Source organism: Mastigoproctus giganteus, chromosome 11, assembly GCF_048544385.1.
Source record: "Mastigoproctus giganteus isolate SK-2022 chromosome 11, ASM4854438v1, whole genome shotgun sequence".
Lineage (NCBI taxonomy): Eukaryota > Metazoa > Arthropoda > Arachnida > Uropygi > Thelyphonidae > Mastigoproctus > Mastigoproctus giganteus.
The window spans coordinates 8,547,909-8,570,406 of NC_143585.1; the positions used below are offsets into that span (position 1 = coordinate 8,547,909).

Consider the following 22,498-nt stretch of genomic DNA (forward strand, 5'->3'; position numbering starts at 1 on the left):
CACATTTAGAACACAAACCTGATAAAAATGTATAAAAAAAAAAATTACTATATTAGGGTTACCCGTAAATGATTACATTAACCCGTATTTGTGTCTGTAAATTGAGTGTGTTTTCTGGTCGATTTGCCTGTTTTGCTGGACAAAAAAACCTCAGTTTCTGAGGGAAAAAACGTTGCTATCTATGCCTGAGACCGACTAACTCAGCCACGGAGTGAAAAAAGCCCACTAAAGTTCCCCGCGTCATCGACGGGATTCGAACCCGGGCCTTTTCCACCCGGTGTGGGGAGGATGGTGACGATACCACTGTGCCATCCACGCAGACTGATAAAAATGTATATCAAGATGATGATTTTCGGAGGTGTACTGTATGGAGTAGCGTTGTGGGCTCGGTTGTAAAAACCACAATTAAACCATTAAAAGCCGCTGAATCCTGAAGCGGGAAATTTGGAAGTGTTAAAATTTTTAACACTTTTAAAACATTAAAAGCCACTGGCTCCTGAAGCGGGCAATTTGGAAGTGTTATCTCCCACCACAGCAGCACACAATACCGATGTCCAAAGAGCTGAAGTTAACCAGGTTTTCAGCATTAATGCACGAGAGAAGACTCATCTTCACCGTAAAATGATCGCAGGGAGAGTATCAGTGCCCAACATTTGGGACACCGTGTGCTGGCGGGTCCCTCAACCAGCTCTCCGTTCCACTCCCAAGCTTCTTACTCTTCCTTCCAGGCTACATTTTAAAGATCGATTCCTCCCTTATCAGAAGCTCCATCTAGTTCAATCCCTGGATGCTCACTGGTTTAATATCATAAATGATAAAAAGTATAGTACGGCTCATCCTAGATCTGCACGTGGTCTCCACAACTGTCAACTGGTTTCAGATAGTTACACCTGGGCAAGAATCTCACAGAAACCGGACTCATGGAGACTATCTTTTGTTATCGCAATTTCTATTATTTTAGTTTGTATAATTTAATCTTTATTCTTCTGGCAAGATGATCTCTGCCGCTTGTTTACCCCTGGCATGGTGTCGTGAAGGGTATTGTAGAATCGTGGTACCTGTGTGTACCGGTGAACCTTACAACAAAGATCTTATTATTATTATTGTTGTTGCTCTTATATTATTTCTCCCTGATTGGGGGATTCCACTCCGTGACGGGTACTGCTGCCAAATACACAGGGTGGTTGTAATGACTGGTGTTACTGTTGGTCGAGGAATTATTATTATTATTATTATTATTATTATTAGCATGCATGCAGTTTAGAGAAGACCCAGTATGCTGACGTCTTATAGCCTTAGTTGCTTTGGCGCTTAACGAACAAAACAAAACTACGCTCAGCTATCCTAAAACAGATTCGATTAAAATGAAAAGGTAAAAAATATAAATAACAAAACAACAACAAAAAAAAAACTGGGAAGTATTCGGCAGGCAAAAGTAGCGGCTCTGATCCTCAACCCACTTAAAAAAATCTTAGATGTACCATTCGTAATAATAATAATAATAAACCTGAAGGATTACTTCGAAACAACACAGTACCACTTCACCAGGCCATAAGGAAGATAGATAAGTGGTATACTCCACTCAACCTAAGTGAGGAACCCCCTTCCACCCAGAAGGCACAAGAAACGAAGCTGAAAAGATGGGCAAAGAAGACACTCCATGGCAGACACTACAACGACCTCCATCAAGATCACATGGATAACACTGCTTCCAATGCATGGCTCACAAGCGGGACGCTCTTCCCCGAGACTGAAGGATTCATTCTGGTCATCCAAGATCAGGTAATCAATACCAGAAACTATAGAAAATACATCTCAAAGGAGCCCGGAATGTCAGATGACACATGTCGAAAATGCCACCTGGCCTCAGAAATGATCCAACACATCACCGCGGGTTACAAGGTGATCACCCAGACCTATGAGTACACTCATAGACACGACCAGGTAGCCAGGATAATACATCACAAGCTATCGAGGAAATACCATTTGGTCGTAGAAAGTGTACTGTACTACAAGTACGAACGCCAGGCAGTACTAGAAACGCGAATCCACAAGCTGTACTGGAACCGCGCCATAATAACGGATAGGACAATCCTGCATAACAGACCGGACATAACCCTTGTGGACAAGAAGGAAAAGGCTACCTATCTGATTGACATAGCGGTACCCAACACTGGAAACCTGCAGAAAATCCATGGGGAAAAAATCAGGAAGTATACGAACCTAAGACAGGAGATCAAGGAGATGTGGCATATGCAAAAAGTAACGAACTATCCGATCCCGATCATGTTTTGTCAACCACAGGTATGGTGCCAAAGATCCTTCATAACAGCCTAGCAGCAATAGGTCTTCCAGCGAACACTTACAAGGAACTCCAGAAAGTCACAATCCTGAACACCTGTAGGATTGTCAGAGAGTTCCTCAACGAACAGTAACATCACACATAACAACAACAATCCTGTGTACTTGGTAGCAGTACCCGTCACTAGGTGGAAGTTGCGTGGAACGCCAAATCAAAGAGAAATAATATAAGAGCAGCAATAATAACAATAAAGATTCACTAATTAAAAAGATTATGAATTTTTCTTTATTGGGGGAGAGAGAGAGAGAGAGAGAGAGAGAGAGAGAGAGAGAGAGAGAGAGAGAAAGAGAGAGAGAGCACTGGAGTATTAGAATACAAATGAAAGACCTTACAGCTGTTCAGGAATATTGTGAATACGTACCAACACCGAAAAAGAGGATGGCTTCTCCATCAGGTCCTCTTCGGGGAAACACTCTGACAGACTTTTCCCACAGCGACGAATGGATCTCTGTGATATCCAGAACGCAGAAATATTCTGGGTTTCGAACCCGATTTTTGTAGTAGTTTTTGATCATGGTGAATGCCTTTTCCACGTGGAATTTCTTGGCGCGAAGGAACATTAAAAGGAACGCGAGATCTGTGTTTGCTGTTAGATGCTTCGCTCCTGAAAACGAAGAGAAAGTGAACTGGACTTTCAGAATGTAATCTGTGAACAGTGTTAAAAATTGCACTTTTTTTTTCAGACAATTACATTACTGTAAGTGTAGGTGCTTTGCCTTTGCCCTTCTTTATCAAATTAATAAGGGCAAGGGCAACAGCTGACAAAATGCAAGAATATAATTTCTTTATTTTATACACAAAATCATCAGCAAAGATCAGAACAAAGTACGAATCTATTAACAGCGAAAATAAACCGAAACCTTTAAACCAAAAGGCACTTGATATTCAAGCCTTGAGAAGCAGGTCCGTGTTACAGCAAAACTAACTTTAGCGGCAGGATTGGACACCCACTTGCTGGTGATTGTTATTGGGGTTTAGGCGCATCACAGACTTGGGCCATATTCTGCCGTATGTAATATGTCTGTAAATGGCGCATTTTCAATAGTCGATTTGCTGTTTGCTGGACAAAAAAAAACCGGAGTTTCTGGGAGAAAACCATGCTGCCCTCGCCTGGGGCCGATAACTCAGCCAAGGTGCGAAAAAGATCCATAAAACTTCCTCGCGTCATTGAAGGGATTCGAACCAAGGTCTTTTCCACCCGATATGGGGAAGACGGTGATTATACTAACTGTGTTACCCCGAGGATCGGTCTATTGGAATAAAGGATTATGTAGCTGTTGGAGAAATGGCAAAATGACAAGTTTAATTATAACTTCAATTGAACAAGACCCTTGGTGAACTGCAATCAGAGAACGAATTCGCGTCGCCATCAACGGATCCTTCTATCATCCCTTTCGAAAACAGAACCTTGACTTATATCTCGCCGTGTTTCACTTTAATTCTTTCAGGACGGACTACTGAAATCCCTACGCAACGTAAATGTGTTCTTTCGGATTTTTAAACCATCACAATAAATCGGCCGTGAAGGCTTATACTAACATTATGCAGGACGAAATCGTGTGGAAGTGGGTGCTTGATATGGGCCGTCGTATGTGGCACACTGGATATAATCACCGTTCTCTTCATACCTGGTGGAAAAGGCTAGGGGTTGAGTCCTATCAGTGATCCGGAGAACTTTAAGGGTTTTTTTTTTTTCACAACGTGGCTGAGTCGGTTTCAAACGATGATTTTAGGGTTTCTTCTCTCAAAAACTCGGTTTTTTTTGTCTAGTGAAACAGACAAATTGATCAGAGAAAATGAGCAATGTACCGATACAATACATAACTCCTCAGAGCTTTAGTTGGTTTCACGATTAACAAAAATCAAAGAAATAACAAACAATTTTAAATGGGCCACTCTGGCTTCGTCCTGTTCACGAACTCGCTTCATTTCAGTGTAAAGTAATTTGGCGAAAAGAATTGAGTTTCGTGTACGTTAGTATGCCACATTAAGAAAAGGAAATTTCCTGTCCTGTGTCAAAATATATGGGTTGCAAGGAGGAATCCAATAGGTGACCCCTAAAAGTAAATGAAGGATACGATTCTTTTATTTTTTTTTTGAGTGATATCTGTACTATTCTAATAGCAAGGGCTTATTATGTCCACATGGCAATGTCGTGCCTCTGTGCGTAGCACAGGTGGTAGAACAGCAGTCTTCCCCCACATCTGGTGGAAAAGACCTGAGTTCATGTCCTGTCCGTGACGAAGAGAATTTTTATGGGCCTTTTTAACGACGTGGCTGAGTTAGTCGGTCTTAGGCGAGGGGCGTATTGTTCTGTTCCCAGAAACCTGGGTTTTTTATCCAGCAAATCGATCACAGAACACATGCAATTTACAAACATTATATTCACCGAGCAATATTTTCGCTGATGCTCCCAAAACGCTATTATGACAACAGCAATTGGTAATATCGTGGGCAGAATTACAGAAGGTTAAAAACTGATGCACATCACAAAGTATTTTGAACAACTTTCAGATTAAATATGAAACCATTTGACAGTTATAACTTCGAGTGGGCTGCGAATGCTACGAGAGACCACGCCCTGCCCGTAAATTTTCAAATGTACGTGCTGCCAAGCCAGTTCCTTATAGCAACTCACTTTGGCCGGTAATAATAACTCCGGAGTTGACTGTCCCCTATGTGTAGTTTTTTTAAACTTAACTTACCCTTTATCAAGGATTTATATCTTTTTCTATCATCTAACTTACCCTTTAGCAGTTCTTGAAGTTGTATCACAGAGGAGGCTCTAATTTCGGGAGTTTCATTCAACTCCTTCTTTGCCTTTTGTATATCTGACACGGTGAGGACTCGATCCTCGAATGACCTCATGGAACTGCACTCAGATTCCATTGAAATAAAACGCACACCGAGGGATGTTCAAGAAACTTAAGCGTGGAAACAACCAGTTCTAGCGAACATAAATGCCAGCAGGGACAAAAATCTGTAAAAGCAAAAAGTAGAGATATAAAGGTAGAAGATCCAATATAGTTAGGGAATAAATATAGTAATTAATCTTCAACGATAGAAGGATTTATAATTTCTTAAACATTTTAACCCATAGATTTTTAACTTGTATATGGTTTAAAGCAGTCTTTTTCTCTTCTGAAATCACTACAGGATAGTAAGCATTGCAATGAACCCCTTTTAACATTTAATAAAGTTTTAGAATAAAATAACCTTACGAATATACACTGAGTGATCACTGAATTATGACCATCCTTATGAATAGTGAATACGACCCGTTGACCACGTGAGGTACGAGAGTGCGGAGTTAGTCGACCTACGTAGCATAGATAAGGTGCCAGAGGTTCAGCAGGTAGTAAAATTCCGAGAGTGAAGGGAAAAAGGAAGGATTTATATTTAACTTTGATAAACGACAGATTGTGGGTGCTCAACGAGCTGGTGGCTCGATTTCCCAAACGGCTGAACTGGCGGGGTGTTGGAGAGTCGCCGTAGTGTACCAGGACTGGAGTCAAAATGGTCAAACAACTACCAGGCGGCAAAATTGAAACGGTCAGCGGTTGATGTTAGAGGTGAGCGCCGGTTCCGACGACACGTATCGGCGAACAGGCGCAGCACTGTTGAAGAGTTGACTACCCAATACAACATGAGCCAACCCGTAACAATATCTGGCATGACCATGCATCGCACGCTCGCACGTGTGGGCTATACCAGCAACGACCCCTACGACATCCTCTCCTAACCAAGGTTCTTCGGCGTAAAAGACTCGCCTGGTGCAAAAGAGCATGCAAGTTGGACGTTAGAAGACTGGAAGAAGATGTGCTTGTCGGATGAGTCGCGTTATTTACTCCACACCGTGGATGGTCATGTATGGATTTGGCATTAACAACATGAGGCGCTTGATCCATCATGCACGTATCAAAAGTGCAGGCCGGTGGAGGCGGTTGTATGATGTGGGGAATGTTTCACTGGTAGGAACTTGGACCCCTGGTGCATGTGGAACAACATATTACTAGTCTCCGCTATCGTCAACTGCTTGCTAACTGTGTACACCCCGCTATGTTACAGTTTTCCCCGAATGGCGATGGTGTCTTTCAAGATGACAATGCGCCGACCCATCGGGCACTTGTTGGACAGGAATGGTTTGAGGAACACAGTTCTGACTTCCAGCATATCGATTTGGCTCCCGAACCCCTTCGATATCAATCCCATAGAGCACTTGTGAGACACTATAGGAAGGCATATGAGGCGTTTGGATACACCAATCACCTCCATACTTGCATTGCACACAGCTTGGTTGGCCATACCTCCCGAACGCTTCCGACATCTTGTTGAATCAATGCCACGTCGGATAGCTGCTGTACTGAGGGCAAAAGGAGGACCTACGAAGTATTAGGTAGGTGGTTATAATTCAGTGATCACTCAGTGTATTTAAATTATTGAAGACAAAGCTTCGGTAATAAATAGTACGTAAATTACTATATTAAAAATAAATCTTAATTCGGAGATTCTCATCAAATTGTATGGAATATTAAAATTATTTAATAATTTAAATATTCCGTACAATTAAAAATTAAATTTAAATAATATTAAAATATAAATCTTGAAACGTTAAAAATAATTAAACAGAAACGCTTAAATAAAAATATTCAGACCTCTAATCTTACAATGAAAAACAAATTTTGGCTCTAGAAGAAATGCACCTTAAAAAAAACTACAAAAATCGTCCTAAAAAACTCATGGTAATTATGAACAAAAGGTTCAACTATTAAAGCAATTAATAAAAGGTTTGGTTGATTTTGGCCGTAATGACTTCTTTAGGGTATCGGGAAAAGACAGTCTACCAATTTCTCGCAGGAAGCTGTTGGGGTTGTACTCCGGAACTCTTCCTCTACTCCCTTAAAACATTCTTAAACTTCACCAATGAAGATGGGCCCGTGTTAGCTTAGCCCTAATAATTCTGCATTCCATTTTATCCCAAAACCAAATCTTATTTTAATTACACAGTTTAAACTATTCAAATATTTAAAAAATTAATATTTGATGTATTTGACTTATTGAATTGTTATCGATATCTCCACAATTATGTAAGACTATTCGTGCAAAAAGGTTTTCAACATGTGATCGTTGTGGATCCAGATGGCATTTGCAAAATCTACTGCATACTCTGGAATATAGGAAGGATTCAGATTGCTGTAAAATATGTGATATTCTGATCACAGAGAAGCTTTATTCGAAAAGCTCCTAGGGGTAAAGGAGAGCAAAGCAACAGCAGAGGATTGTGTACATTCAGTTGTAGTGAAAAAGTTTGTGTGAGTATCACACCGTCTAGAATGTTAATAAGAGGATCACTAAATTCTGGGAAGATCCCCTCGGACTGTAAAGTTCTGTGAAATGAACGACGCAGTGTTTGAGCGGTGTGGATCTCTGTTCAGACAAGTTTGTAGAGGCAGGGAGATTATACCCTAGCTAATCTGGAGAGCTCCTAGACAGTTACCGATAGGTTCGGTAGGGGGAATATCTAGAGGCCTGCCTGTGAACATCGTTTTAGAGCTGTACCCTCGAATATAAATAACATGGATCTCACCATGAATTCCATCATAACCTCAAACGTTATCAATCATACTGTATGATGGAAGAGATATGGAGGAGGGGTTAGCCGGATCTTTGTTCTAACAGTTCGATCATGAAGGTGCACGCAGAGGATCTGGCTCTCACAGAATGACCGAACTTTGCCAAAATTCGGTCCACTTGAATTGACTGTCACATGAATATCAGTTCCATCAGCGTTTTAGACTCCCAGGTAGTAATCGGCGCTTGACATACCTGAGAGCATGTCTATGACAGCCTCAAGGACTCAGGTATGGAGAACTACCAACTGGAATCAACAGAGAAGTTAACAAAAAAAGGAGGATTGGATGCAAGCCAACTGTAAAGTAGATAAAACAGACCAGGGAAAATGTGACAGAGATTACAGACTTCTGAGGAAAAATTCCCAAGAAATGAAAACAAAGCAAAATACAGTAAGAAACAAAGAAGATAACATATTCATGGAAGCTCGTCATATTGTGCATAGATGGATAGAATTTCTTGAAAAATTATATGACGGTTAACAACTGGAGGAGAGTGTGCCCTGGAACCTGAAGATACGTTTGAAAAAAAAAAAAAAAGTGCTGAGAAGATAATTTGACAAAGCTTTAATTAACCAATGAATTGAAAAGCACCAGGATGTGATGGTATTTCCTCAGATCTCCTTATTGCTGAAACAGTGACTAAAATAAAGGTGGAGATTAAGAAAGACAAAAATAAGAACGGTGTAAGACAAGGTGTAAGACATGTCCTTTCTGCAATGCTATTATGCTATAATTTTGCACACCAGTGTATGATATTAATACACTGCTGTGCAAAATTTAAGGACCAGTCAGCTTCTCATAGGAGTGGCCAGGATATGGGAAAAGCGTACCAAAGGAAATTCGTGAGGTACAGAAATGATGAAGGAAACAATCGACACAACAAGGGAAACAAAACGGTACAGAGGGACTTTATTCAAAAATGGCAACATAGCACTGGCTGTCATGATACAGATGCATCACTCCCAAATATGGAACAAAGGGAAGAAGTGGTCCTCAGTAGGAGATATGGCCACCCCTAATGTCGATGCAGGCTTTGCGCCGCCTGTCCATACTTAGAATAATGTTGTTGATAAGTTCTTGCGGTAACATCGTCCATTCCTCTGTCAGCGCCATCTTCCGCTGGTGAACATTTTCTGGTGGGTCTGGACGTGCCGTTAGGCGTTTCCCCAGAGCGTCCCATATGTGTGGTGTTCGATAGGATTTAGATCGTTGAACGGGCAGGCCAATCTATACGAACAATGTCCTCACTTTCAAAAAACATATCAGTAGCTGAAGGGCGATGGGGTGTGTGGCGTTATCATCCATAAACAACAACTCGGGGCCAATGGCATCTCGGAACACACGCACATGGGGAAGGATTACCTCAGTACAGTAGCGTGCACCGGTTACAGTACCGCCTTCCAGTGTCTGGAGTTGTGTACGTCCATCCAAGATAACGCCTCCCCAGACGAGAACACCTCGACTGCCATATCGATCCCTTTCAGTGATGTTTGCGGGGTGATCCCGTTTGCCAACCTCTCGCCAGATTAGCTGACGTCCAGAATCCCTGCTGAGACTGAATCTACTCTCATCAGTAAAGAGTACCTTAAGTAAAGATTTTGTGGTTGTAACTGAGAGAGAGAGAGAGAGAGAGAGAGAGAGAGAGAGAGAGAGAGAGAGAGAGAGAGAGAGAGAGAGAGAGAGAGGTGGATGATGGAATAAAGATTAATAGGGTGTCCAATTAATATGATTCGATTTGCAGATGATATTGTGGCAAGAGCCAATATATAGAATATCTACAGAGAGGTGTCCGGAAAATAAACGCAATTTTAAAAACAAAATACAATCTGAAACGTATCATGGGATAAAAAGGTGATAGAGTATAGTAGGAAGCCTGAAAGAGCAAAAAAAAAAAAAAAATGTGATAAATAGGAGGATGGAGCAAGTGGAATCGTATAAGTATTGAAAAACAAGATAACCACAGATGGAAAATTCAGAGAAGAAATTACCAATGGAATTAACCACGGAAAATAAGCATTTCTTCGATGAAACTCGTCTCTTAATGTTAACACAATAAGTCAACAAACAGGAAAGAAATGTATTGAGCTATATAAGGAACATAGCATTATAAAGATGTGCGACCCGGACTGTAGCAGCTTTGAAAAGAAGAGAAGACTGTGTGTCGTATCAGTGCCACGCAAAATCGAAGGGTTGCCCACGTATATTATGTACATAAATTGTGTGCGCTCTCTGGTCGATTTGCCTATTCTGCTGGATGAAATACCAAAATATCAGGGGATAAAACCTTGCTGTCGACATCTGGGACAGCCTAACTCAGCCACAGAGTGATATTTTCATAAAAATTCTCGTATCATTAATGGGATTCGAACCCGGGCTTATCCACGATGGTCATTATAACGATGGTTATAACCGGTGTACTGTCCACCCATAGAGAAGAGAAAACTGGAGGCTGCTTTATAAAAGTCGCTTGCGAGTCGTTTTATAAAAGAGTACTAAAGATTCCATGGGTGGATAAAGTTATATCGGTTATACAAAAGATACTGATATTTTGTCGAATACGGGATATTTTGTTAATGGTAATTCCAGTTCGTTTGATAGTCTGACGTTAGATAGGAGGGAAGTTGAAAATTTTTTAGCCTGTCATAGAAGAAATGCTGGAAAGTTGTGAAAACATTTATTTTTCAATATCCCTCCCTTAAATCAACCCACCTTTTCGACACGATCCACTGGCTTTCGTAATCCGTTTCAATAAAATTCACAACATATTTTTCACTCTTGGAAAGAGACGAGGTCATGATATCCAGAATACAAGACGAGTGAAGAAGGCCCTTACAGAATTCGAAGGATGAACCTCACAAAGACCCTCGTAATACCGAAGCAGAGACCTAATAGAATCCTATGGAGAGTCACAAATCAGATCAATCGGCAAATAATGCCAAATTATCTACACAACAATGGTACAGCACTGTAGATAGTCCACACAGCTATATACTGTGTTGCCATAGCAGCCACTAGGATTAATGGAAAAGAAACGACAGACCAGCAGCAGACGAACGGAAAGCAGAAAGAACTGCCAGCTTGGGAAAGAGGACTTCAGAAGAAGATAGAACAATTAAGAGTCAAGATAGGCCAATTGACCCAGTACCAATGGGGGGGGGGTCATCATCATCATCATCAGCCATTTTCAATCCACTGCAGAATGAAGGCCTCTCCAGCAGCTTTCCAGTTCTTTCTGTTTTGTGCAATGACCATCCATTTACTACCCACAAACTACCATCCATTTACTACCCACAAACTACCATCCATTTACTACCCACAAACTCATGAATTTAACTGTCCATCTCCGTCGTTGTCTTCCAGGTTTGCTTCTAGCTCCTCTTGGGTACCATTCTGTTATTTTCTTAGTCCGTCTGTCATCATGTCTTCGAGCTATGTGTCCTTGCCCAAGACCATTTTAGTTCTTTAGTTTTGATAAGAATGTCCTTTACTTGAGTTTGCTGCCTAATCCATGTGTTTCTCTTTTTATCTAACAGTCTGATTCCCAATATAATTCGTTCCATTTTTCGCTGTGTAGTTCTCAGCTTCTCTTCCATTCTTTTGGTGAGTGCCCAAGTTTCACTTCCATAAGTCATGGTGGAGAGCATACATTGGTTCATTATTTTAAGTTTCAGACAAATCGGGATATTGCTCCTCAGTATGTGACCATATTTCCTGAATGCTATCCATCCAAAATTTATTCTTCTCTTGACTTCCAGCCATTTATCATTATTACAGCTAATAACTTGTCCCAGATAAGTATATGACTCCACCTTTTCAATTACTATTCCTTCAATCATTGTATCCCTTTCTGTGGCATATTTGTTGATCATTACTTTTGTTTTAGCCATATTCCTGTTTAGTCCAGAATCCTTACTAACTGTGCATAACTGATTAAGATTTTCCGCTAATTCTTTGGGATCGTGGTTTATGACCACAATGTCATCTGCCAATCGTAAATGGTTTAGGTACTCTCCATTCACATTGCCTCCTTTCTGCGACCAGTCTAATCTTCTGAAAGCTTCCTCAAGGGCAGCAGTAAACAACTTCGGAGATATTGTATCTCCTAGTCGAACTCCATTCTCAATTTTAAATTTGCTACTCTCTTTGCCTAGTCTAAAAATGGTGGTAGCATTCTCATATATTTTCTTCAAAATTATAATACAGGGTGTTTCACTTAAACGTTTCAGAACTTCTAAGAGGGGTAGGGTACATCCTGACAACTCGAAATCATATAGCAATGTGGGGTCGGAAATGCTTTCCTGAAGCGGTGTTGTACACAGAAGCACCATAAAGAAAAGAGACCGTAAGTGAGAAATCGTTTTAATAATACATGAAAAGAAGCAAAAGGTACATGGATTAAAGTAAGTGTTCGAAGTTTCTTCAACCTCGTATTGCTTTCGCACAGTGGTACCTTGGAAAATGTGCTACAAATCCCCTTTTTCCTGCTGAAGTGTTGTTTTCCGATGAGGCATCCTTCACAAGGGAAGGAATTTTCAACACGCATAACGACCATATCTGGGCGGTCGAGAACCCGCATGCAATACGACGTCGTGCAGCACAGATTCGATTTTCGGTCAATGTATGGGCCGGTATTATGGGAGATCACCTCATCGGACCTTACCTGTTACCGTGTCGTCTAACCGGACCTATCTACTTGATCTTTCTGCAGCAAGTATTGCCACAACTTTTGAGAGATGAACAGATTTCTGCATCGACGCAACAGACAATGTGGTTCCAACACGATGGAGCCCCTGCCCATTATAGCGGAGATGTTCGTAACTACCTGGATGTCACATTTGGTCAACAGTGGATCGGACGTGGTGGTCCCGTGCGTTGGCCTGCTCGGTCACCCGACCTATCATGTCTTGATTTTTATTTCTGGGGTCATATGAAATCGCTAGTTTATGACACCCCTGTTGACAATGCTGAGGAGCTGGTTGCAAGAATCGCAGTAGCTGCCGAAGAAATTCGCCAGAATGTTCGGATGTCCATGCGTCGGAGATGTGAGGCGTGCATTGTAGCCCGTGGAAGAAACTTCGAACACTTACTTTAATCCATGTACCTTTTGCTTCTTTTCATGTATTATTAAAACGATTTCTCACTTACGGTCTCTTTTCTTTATGGTGCTTCTGTGTACAACACCGCTTCAGGAAAGCATTTCCGACCCCACATTGCTATATGATTTCGAGTTGTCAGGATGTACCCTACCCCTCTTAGAAGTTCTGAAACGTTTAACTGAAACACCCTGTATATGAGGTATCTATGCCTCGTCTTTCTAGTGCCCGAAACTGCTTTATGCAGTATGGAGTCAAATGCCTTTTCATAGTCTACAAATGTCAGGCATAATGGTGTTTTATATTCAATCGCTTTCTCCATTAGCTGCGACATTACGTGAAGGTGATCCATAGTTGAGAATCCTGTCCTAAAGGAAGCTTGCTCTTTCGGTTGATTCTCATCAACTATTCTTTCTAATCTGTTAGTAATGACCCTTGTGAAGAACGTTTAGATGTGGGATAACAAGCTAATTGGTCTATAACTTCCAATTTCTGATTTATCTCCTTTCTTATGCAGCAAAACTATGATTGCATTATTCCACTGCTTAGGCGTCACACCTTTTCTAATGCATTTTGTGAAGAGGCTTGCCAGTTTTTGTGTTATGTCTCTTCCTCCCAATTTTGAGAACTCTACAGTAACTTCATCTTCCCCCGGGGCTTTCTGATTCTTCATTTTCTTCAATGCATGTTCTACCTCATCAGGAAGAATATCGGGTATGTCGTATGTGTTGCTACTTTGCAATCCATGTTCCCCACTGCTGGTATCATTCCCTCGCTCCTTGTATAATTCTCTATAGTAGTCTTCTGCTTTTTGAATTATGCCTTCGCTGCTCTTTATAAGTACACCATCGCTATTCTTCAGTTTCAGTATCATTTGTCTTTCTGTATTACTCCTCATGGCTGCTGATTTAAATCCTTGGTTTTCCCTTAATGCTTGTTCTTCGTTTCTTGTGTTAAATCTTCTTATGTCCTCTCTGAGTCTCCTTCTAATGGCTTTTCATAACTCAGTATACTCAATTTTCTCCCTGTCAGTGTTTTTCTTGCTCTTCATTTGTCGTCTTCGGTTCATCATAACAAGCGTTTCGTGACTAATTTTTTCTTCTTTGGATTTCTGTTTCCCTATAGGTTTCTTGGGCTTTATCACTTTCAGAAAGTTGTAATATTCCTCGTCGGTATCTTGGTCCTGAACAGTCTGCAGAAGCTCAAACTTGTTCTTAAGTTCCAGTACATACTGATTTTTGTCCTCTTCTGTTATCTCAAAGGCCGTATTATTTACTCGAGTCAGTTTTTTTCCTTTCTTTTCATACATCTATATCAAGTGTGCATCTCACCATTCTGTGATCACTTCCAACATTTACCTTGTTCAGGACAGTAACATCATCCACGATGTTAGGATGAAGTCGATTTTATTAGTTATTAATCCATTTGGACTCTTCCATGTCCACTTTCTGTTCACCCTTTTCTTGAAAAAAGTGTTAATTACTGACATTCCTGGAGATTTTGCAAATTTCCCAAGTCTTTCACCTCTTTCACCAATTCCAAAATTTCCTATAGTTCTCCTTTCTGCTCTGTTTTGTCTCTTTGCAATCTTAGCATTGAAGTCCCCCATAATGATAGTGTAGTGGGTTTTCTGTTCATCTAGAAGACTCTCAATTCCAATGTACATTTCTTCAACCTCTTCATCATCGTGGCTCGATGTTACTGCATAAATCATTATAACGTTTAGTTTGTACCTCTCAGAAATCCTGAGTATTTGACAAATCTTGACACCCTTGATGATGCACGTTTGAATTCCAAAATGTTATTTTTTATATTTTTATGGACCATAAAGCCAACTCCAACTTCGATTCTTTCACTCTTTCCATTGGTGTACAGCACATTTCCACTTGATAAACTTAAGTGATTCATTTCTTCTTCTTGTTTCAGCCAAACCGATATTCCAATTCACATTTTATAATTCCTTTTCCATCTCTAATATCCTGTTTTCATCGATGAGCGATCTTACCGTGTGGACATTTGGACATGTATTATTGTAAGGGCGGCTCCCAGAACGTTAATTTTAATCCGCCTCCTATTACTGTAGGAGGCGGATTAAAAGACTCTTTATAGAGTCTATTTTAACAGACTCTATAAACTAGGACAGATCGTTGTAACAAACCAAATTAAGTTGCCTTGCATGGCAGTCTGGTCATACCCAGAGATTCTTAGCATCCTCTGCTTCCACTCTGATCCTCTCGCTGCCGTAATAGGGGGAGTGAAAGCCGCTGGGGACTGAGTGCCGTTTGTTTCGTCGTGCTGTCATGTGCTGGAGGGTTTGGTCTGTTTCTCTTCACGCTGACCACGCGTCTTGAAGGGAACCACTCTACACGTTCGTTGCCACCTAAGTGACGTAACAGGACTGACCATCGAGAAGGTGTTCATGAGTGGATTTTAGGGAAGCAGGCCAACCGGACTTCTCCTAAATCTTCTGAAATAGAAAGATATTGGATCCATCAGTGTTTTTTAATGACTGCAGTCATTAAAAAACGTAAAAATTCGTTGTACAAGAAAGAGAAGACATAATCTGCTATGCTGACGATATTGCGAACATATCCCAAAAAATTAATGAAAAGATCAATCGAAAGCTACACGACTTAGAATCCTATCCTATCTCCATCAATTTGGACTACTCATTAATCCTGCAAAATCAGCCCAAATTTTATTTTCTTTGAAGCACTAACCCACTGAAGTCCAAGCTTCTCTAGATAGCTTGATTGATTTTTTTGATTTGGTAGTTGTTGGCGCATCGGCTTCTGTGGCCATATTGCACCTCCCAAGGTTTTTGCAGTACTTTGATCCAAGCCCGAGGCGGGAATCGAACCCGCGACCTTTGGGTTGCCGGGCAGGTACTTTACCCACTCGGCTAGCCCGGTCGGCCTCTAGATAGCATTCTCCTTCCAGTGGTAAATATACATACGGACTTGGGAGTCGTCTTCGATTGCAAACTGATCTTCAAGCCCCACATTGGCAAGCTCATAACAAAATTCTGCAAAATGCGGTGGATTACCAAACAAAAACTACTTCACGTTAAGGATCTGGATGTGACTCGGCGATACGTATACACTTATGTATACTCCGCCATGTTATACGCCTCAGAAATATGGGCATCTGCAGCCCCCACGAATATCAAGCGTGTGTCCTCCTCCGAATATTGGCTCCTTCGTTGGATTACACATAAACATCATCGTCAAAACCAGCAACGAACAACTGCAATGGCAACCGCACTGAACTTTGCTCGACTGCCAAACCTTATAATGGAAAGGCACCTCACACTAACTGCCAAAATGACCACTGAAATAATATCGGAGCCAAACATATGGAACTGTGCATCTGGAGAATCCCGCAACCTGAATTGAGGTCAGTTCCAACACTTATAGCCAACCATAATAGACTATCCCTTAGCGACCGTTTTCTCCCCAAGCAGATGCTTATCACAGTCCAAGCAATCGAAGACGACCTCTACAAATTTGTCAAAGATCGCAAACACCGGAGAGAGATCCTTGATGACCTAAACTCAACCAGGCAAACTGCACAGTAATGTCGCAGTATAATAAATTTAAAAAAAAAGGATGTCTGTATAATATTGTATATAATGTCAAAAGTACTGTATAATATCTTTATGATATATTGTGAATAATTTAAAGGAAACTTATTATATTGTTGGCCCTGGGGGATGAACCCGAAGTTCGATGTGGGCCCCGTCCTCAAGGCTTTTGTCTACCAGCCAATGTGAAGCCCCTGGCATTCCTGCAGTGAAGGGTACATTGAATACATCCTGTTGTACACAATAAAGATTATATTTATTTATTTTAGACTGAGTGTCTGATAACACACAGAATGCTTGGTCCACGCCAAGCCCCATTTTTATTCCTATTACCAAGGGAGTAAAAACTGATTGGAAAAGTGCAGAGTATACAGCGTCAACAGAAAACGCAAGATCAAAAATCAGAGAATAGGAGAATACTTGGACCCACCGAAGCAGAACTTCCTTGCACTTAGCAAGAGACTACGCCGATACAAAGAGCGCTCCCGGGAGAAAATAAACAACCGAATCTTAGATGATGATGACCAAAGAGCCTTCTACAGGAGTCTCGGAGAAGACGAAAAGAAGGAAACAGACCACCCGATCAAAAGGCGATTGAGGAGTTCTGAGGCAACATATGGAACAGGAAAGTATAACATAACAGCCGACCCTCTGGATAGAACTAGAATGGAAGAAAAGCAAGGACGTTCAAGAGATGAGAGAGCGGGAGATTTGGGAAGAAGTACAACAGTCGATCATTAACTCCCACAACTGGGGAACTCCAGGAATAGATAACATCCACACCTACTGGTACAAGAAGCTCACATGCACCGACAAGCACCTAACGGTGCAGTTCACCCGAATGATAAGGCATCAACAGACAACCTGAAGGCAAAAACTAAGATACAAGTAACCTGGCCAAAATACAGGCGTATCACCTGTTCCCAATGAAGGATATACAAGATCTGACTAGCTGCATAACCAAGAAGATATCAGACCACTTGGAGACTCAGAGCATAATGGACGAACAGCAGAAAAGATGCAAGCGGACGAGCAAAGGATGCAAGGATCAACTAACAATAGATGCCGCAGTTATGGAGCAAACCTACACTAAGAGCCGCAACTTGTACACGGCCAACATCGATTACCGCAAGGCCTTCAAGCTATACGTGGGGAACGAGAAGCAACTCCAGTAATTACTCCGAGTCACCGAAGAATTGAGCAATGATATCAGGATGGAATTTGGTATAGACAAATGCATGACCAATGAATTGCATCAGGGGAAATTAGTCGGCAGAAACTACCAACTTCAAACTGCTAAAGAGGAGAGCAGGGTAGAGCAGAATTTAGATTTATTGCACCATAATATGATTAACATAAAAAAACGTCACCCCTGAAACAAAATTAGCGTCAGATCACTGCCCAATATGTTGTGATATTTCTCCATCCAATTGTGCAGGTGAGCAATATAGCGATGTGCAAACACGACAAACCAAGAAAATATACTCCCATAAGTTCATTAGACTTGAAATTATTTTAGAACATCTAAAAACCTACAACTGCATTGATCTGTACAATAAACCGGTGGATGAAGCTACCAACTTGATTGAAAAAGAGCTCTTTTACTTATTGTTGACCTGGGTGCCTCGAAGCAGGTAAGAATCATGGACAAATCTAAATCGTGGTTCAACAAGCATTTAAAACAAGCATTTGTGACCAAGAAAACGGATTACAGAAAATGGAGAAATTCAGGTTTTAATGAAGACCTAACGGACTGTAAGAAAAAAGAGCCATTTTCTTAAAAAAGAAACGACATGCACGCTACGAAGAGGTTCTTAGAAAACTACGACATTCAAATCGAATTGTGAGCAAAAAGGCTACTAAATTCGAAATGGAGGAAACCATGTTAAGGCACAGAGCTAAGGAGAGCTTCGAAAGGCTGCGAGTTGAACTTCAAGCTAGGAATGTACAAGAGGATCAGCTGGATGATATGGCGCAATATATTGTTCAGAGTGGCAGGGTTAGAGGGAATGCATTATCCAACGTCGCTATTTCTAGAGAAGACCTCATCAATGTGATTTAACTCCGTGCCTAACAAATCTACGATTTGCCCCGACGTATTCCCTATTTTTATTTTAAAAATATGCAGCGTCTATATTGTTGATGTGTTGTTGCACATATTCCAAAACATCCTCAAAGACGGGGTTCTTCCCCGGAGATGGCATGGCTACTTTGCGAGGCAGGTGCCAAAAAGGAAGAACCCTAAGGACTCTTCAGACATTCGTCCCATATCGATCAGTTGTTCTCTTTTAAGTTAAAATTCTTTGAAAAAGCCATTCACTGTTCTTTAACAGAATAGTGTTTTGCGCACAGGCCACCCCACCTCCATACCGTAGTACCGAGATGATCGATTATTACTCATTGTTGGAGATCCTTTTCAGAAGGCGACACGCTTTAAATGAAAAGGCTCAAATTGACGTCATATTCCTTGAAATAAAGGCAGCTTTCGATAATGTATCGTTAACTGCGCTTGAAATTATACTGAAAGTTTATTTCAGCATTGAAGGCTTCCAGGGCGGCAGTGAACAGCAAAACAGATAAGACACATCCCTGAGGGATTCCCCAAGTGACGGTGTATTCTGCAAGGAATTCTTGATGTTGTACAATTAGGTGCCTTGGCTTCAAAATGGCCTTGATAAAATGTAATAGCTTGCCTTCAATGCGGAAAACCAAACCAACTTATTATTTTTAGGCTACCTGAATAATTAAATTCATCTGCCATGCTGTGTTTCTTATGTCTGTTAATTGCATGTGTTCTGTGGTCGATTTGTCTGTTTTGCTGGACGAAAACCCCAGTTTCTGGGGGAAAAACCTCGCGATCTACACCTAAGACCGACTAACTCAGCCACGGAGTGGAAAAAGCCCATTAAATTTCCTCGCGTCATCGACGGGAACTTTAATGGGCTTTTTTCACTCCCTGGCTGAGTTAGTCACTGGACTGGGATTTTGATCCACTTCAGATCACCCGGACTTGTCAACTGCTGACCCCTACCTCCACAGGTGGGAACTCTGCATGAACTGCTGTGCCGTGCTTATCCAGCAATCCAGCTGGGTTGGGATCTTTCCTGGTTCTGATACTCGGTTCAGAGCGGGAAGGTAGACAATCCCCTTAGAAACCAGCTATCGTTGGTAGCCTGTGGAACCCTTCTACTAACCCCTTCGGGGGTAGGATTAACGGACACCACTGTCCAGACTTTCTTTCCTTCATTGATCTTGTAACTTCTACTTTTGGTTACAAGGTGATCAGCGGAGGCCATATCCAACTGATATTGAAATGAGATTAGGATTTCTTGGTCGGTTAAGTGACCTCCCCATCAGTGGCAGTATGTTATAACAGCAGAAGCAGCAACAACAGCAAGGATTTAGGTGACATCTCATCAAGGGGTGCCCATGATGCAGCATCTTCATCTCAAGCAGGAACATTCATCTGGCAGCCCAGCAATGATCTTAAGGGTATAAGTTTGCCAGCTATTTCCTCTTCTGTTCAATGTTTATTTTGGAATTCTCTAGAATTTTCTGGAAAGTCCAGTGCGAGACCCGTCCTGGATATGGCGCAATTCTGGCTGGCCTCCACGTGGCTGAGATTGGGAGGCAGGGGGCAGCCGCCCAGGTGTCTGCTGCCCCCTGGCTGCGAAGTCGCTCGGTGCCGACACACAACAAACGTAACATTTGCAAACCAACATTACACTTACATAGTCAGCTTTGGAATTTGCCTAGTATAGGCGATAGAGCGGCGAATGGGGAAACCCTGGAGACCGCAAAAAAGAACAAGAAACACACACAAAAAAAAGAAAAAAAGAAAAAAAAATATCCTTGGGAAGGGTCCTGGGAGTGTGTGTGTGTGTGTGTGTGTGTGTGTGTGTGTGTGTGTGTGTGTGTGTGTGTGTGTGTGTGTGTGTGTGTGTGTGTGTGTGTGTGTGTGTGTGTGTGCGTGTGCGCGCTGTTGCCGGCTTGCTGGCGCGGGGTTCTTTTGAATGGCTCCAAATCCTCTTTGGACATTCAGTACGTGACTGTTGAGGTTGGCCATGGTTCTTGCGCAGTTGTGGCCTACCTCCCCGTGGTGTAGACGGACACTGGGCAGGCTTTCCAGGTGATCGCCTGCCTGGTGACAAAACGGCCAGAAACAACTAAACAACACAACAACACACACACTGCACGAACATAACGTTACACACATTTCTGGCCTGTTACAGTGCTTTCTGTAACCATCACAGTGTACAAAGACGGAGTTGAACTTTCGTTCAGGTGCCGTCCTACATAAGATACTATACATGTCTACATGTCTACATACATCCTTGGGAAGGGTCCGATAGTTAAAGGACCAAACCCAGTCAATGACATCTGGTAGACTGAGTAAATGAAGGCATTCAATGACTGCACGGTGTTTGATTCTCTCAACAGCCGCCATTACCCTCCGCACTTCAACGCCCTCTGTGAAGCTGAAGAATAAGGCTACGAACCTGAAATTTTCTGAGAACACGTAAGAAGAGTCACCGCACAGATTGGTAATATTGTCTTTCTCGAAAACCTTTGCAATGTATATTGGGCTAAAATCTTTTCGAACAACCCCCGTAAGTGACCTAAGAAACCAAATTGGAAAGCGTACACTGCTTGCATTCGAGTCGAACCACTCAATTTTGCGTGGTTCAAGACTATTCACGCCGGTAATGAATAAACTATCTTATCTTTTGTAAGAAGGAACGGACTTACCCTCACTCGTGAGAGACAGCTACGGGCAGAAAGAGTTTGATGATTTTTTTTGCGAGTGTTGAAGCAGAACACACACACACTATAATCAGCTTAAGTGGGAGAGAATAAGACTGTGTAGATACGCTGAGAATTTGTGCAAAGTATTCTATTTGTGAGATGGATTGAACGTCATCACTGGCGTCACATTCCTTAATTGGTTGTTTCCTCCATCCCGGACAGCCTGCAGGGAACAACATCTTGCGAAGCCGCATTAAAATTGCTCACACACTATCAAAACAATCCACAAATGTCCTCGGACTGACAACTCTCTTAAGTAGCTGAAAAGGAAGAGCTCACAATTATTCTGGATTCGCTATTTTTATAGTTGTTCATCCCTGTGAAAAGGAAAATCGACGAAGGAAACGTTAACATAAAAGTAGGATTTTCCTACAAAAATACGAGCTTTAGAACAAAAGCCGGAAGAAGTAAGTTTTCTTTTTACGGGAAAGAAAACTATTTATGTCACTTTGATGCGATCATTTTGAAAAGATTCCCTTTATTCTAATAAATAATTATAAAGGAAAGTCGATCTTATTTTACGCTCAGATGGCTCTAATAATCTTTCTAAGGCTATAGAAAGGTAACCAGTCGATGGTGATCAACTGGTGGATCGCAAAGTCGATTGCGCCTACCACCAAATTAGCGTTAGCAATGGCCACATGGTGCAAGGAAGCCTATGGCTTAGGCTGCACCAGCCAAAGAAAAAAAAATAATAATAAAAATAATAATAATAAATAAATTAAATTTGAAAAAAATAAAAAAATAAATTATAAAAAATAAATAAATAAAAATTAAAATAAATGAATAAATGGTAAAATAATACGAAACAAAAATAATTAATAAGAGAAATGGTATACAACCTATGCGTTTCCCTCTTCCCGTAGGCAATTACCCACAGTGGCACAGTACAGTATTTAGGTTCAGGCGCCACCGGTGGTTTCCCACATCTGCGCCATACGTGATGGAATGCAGAACTACTGCACAGTCAGAAGAAGTTTAATGTCTGGTTTATGTAGTATTGTGCTTTGTTCGGTTGTTG

At 41.4% G+C, this 22,498-nt stretch overlaps 1 protein-coding gene across 1 annotated transcript in view; it reads right to left on the bottom strand.

The window, feature by feature from the left end:
* The window catches only part of LOC150077685 (alpha-tocopherol transfer protein-like), a 31,667-nt gene extending 10,026 nt beyond the window's left edge, over positions 1 to 21,641 (bottom strand). The window contains exons 1-3 of the mRNA XM_090385566.1: positions 21,421 to 21,641; positions 5,110 to 5,342; positions 2,724 to 2,966 (exon numbers count right to left, since the gene is read on the bottom strand). Coding sequence (XP_090241692.1) covers positions 2,724 to 2,966; positions 5,110 to 5,251 — 385 coding nt within the window. The 5' untranslated portion in view covers positions 5,252 to 5,342; positions 21,421 to 21,641. The remainder of the gene's footprint in view (positions 1 to 2,723; positions 2,967 to 5,109; positions 5,343 to 21,420) is intronic.
* Positions 21,642 to 22,498: the final 857 nt, after the last annotated feature.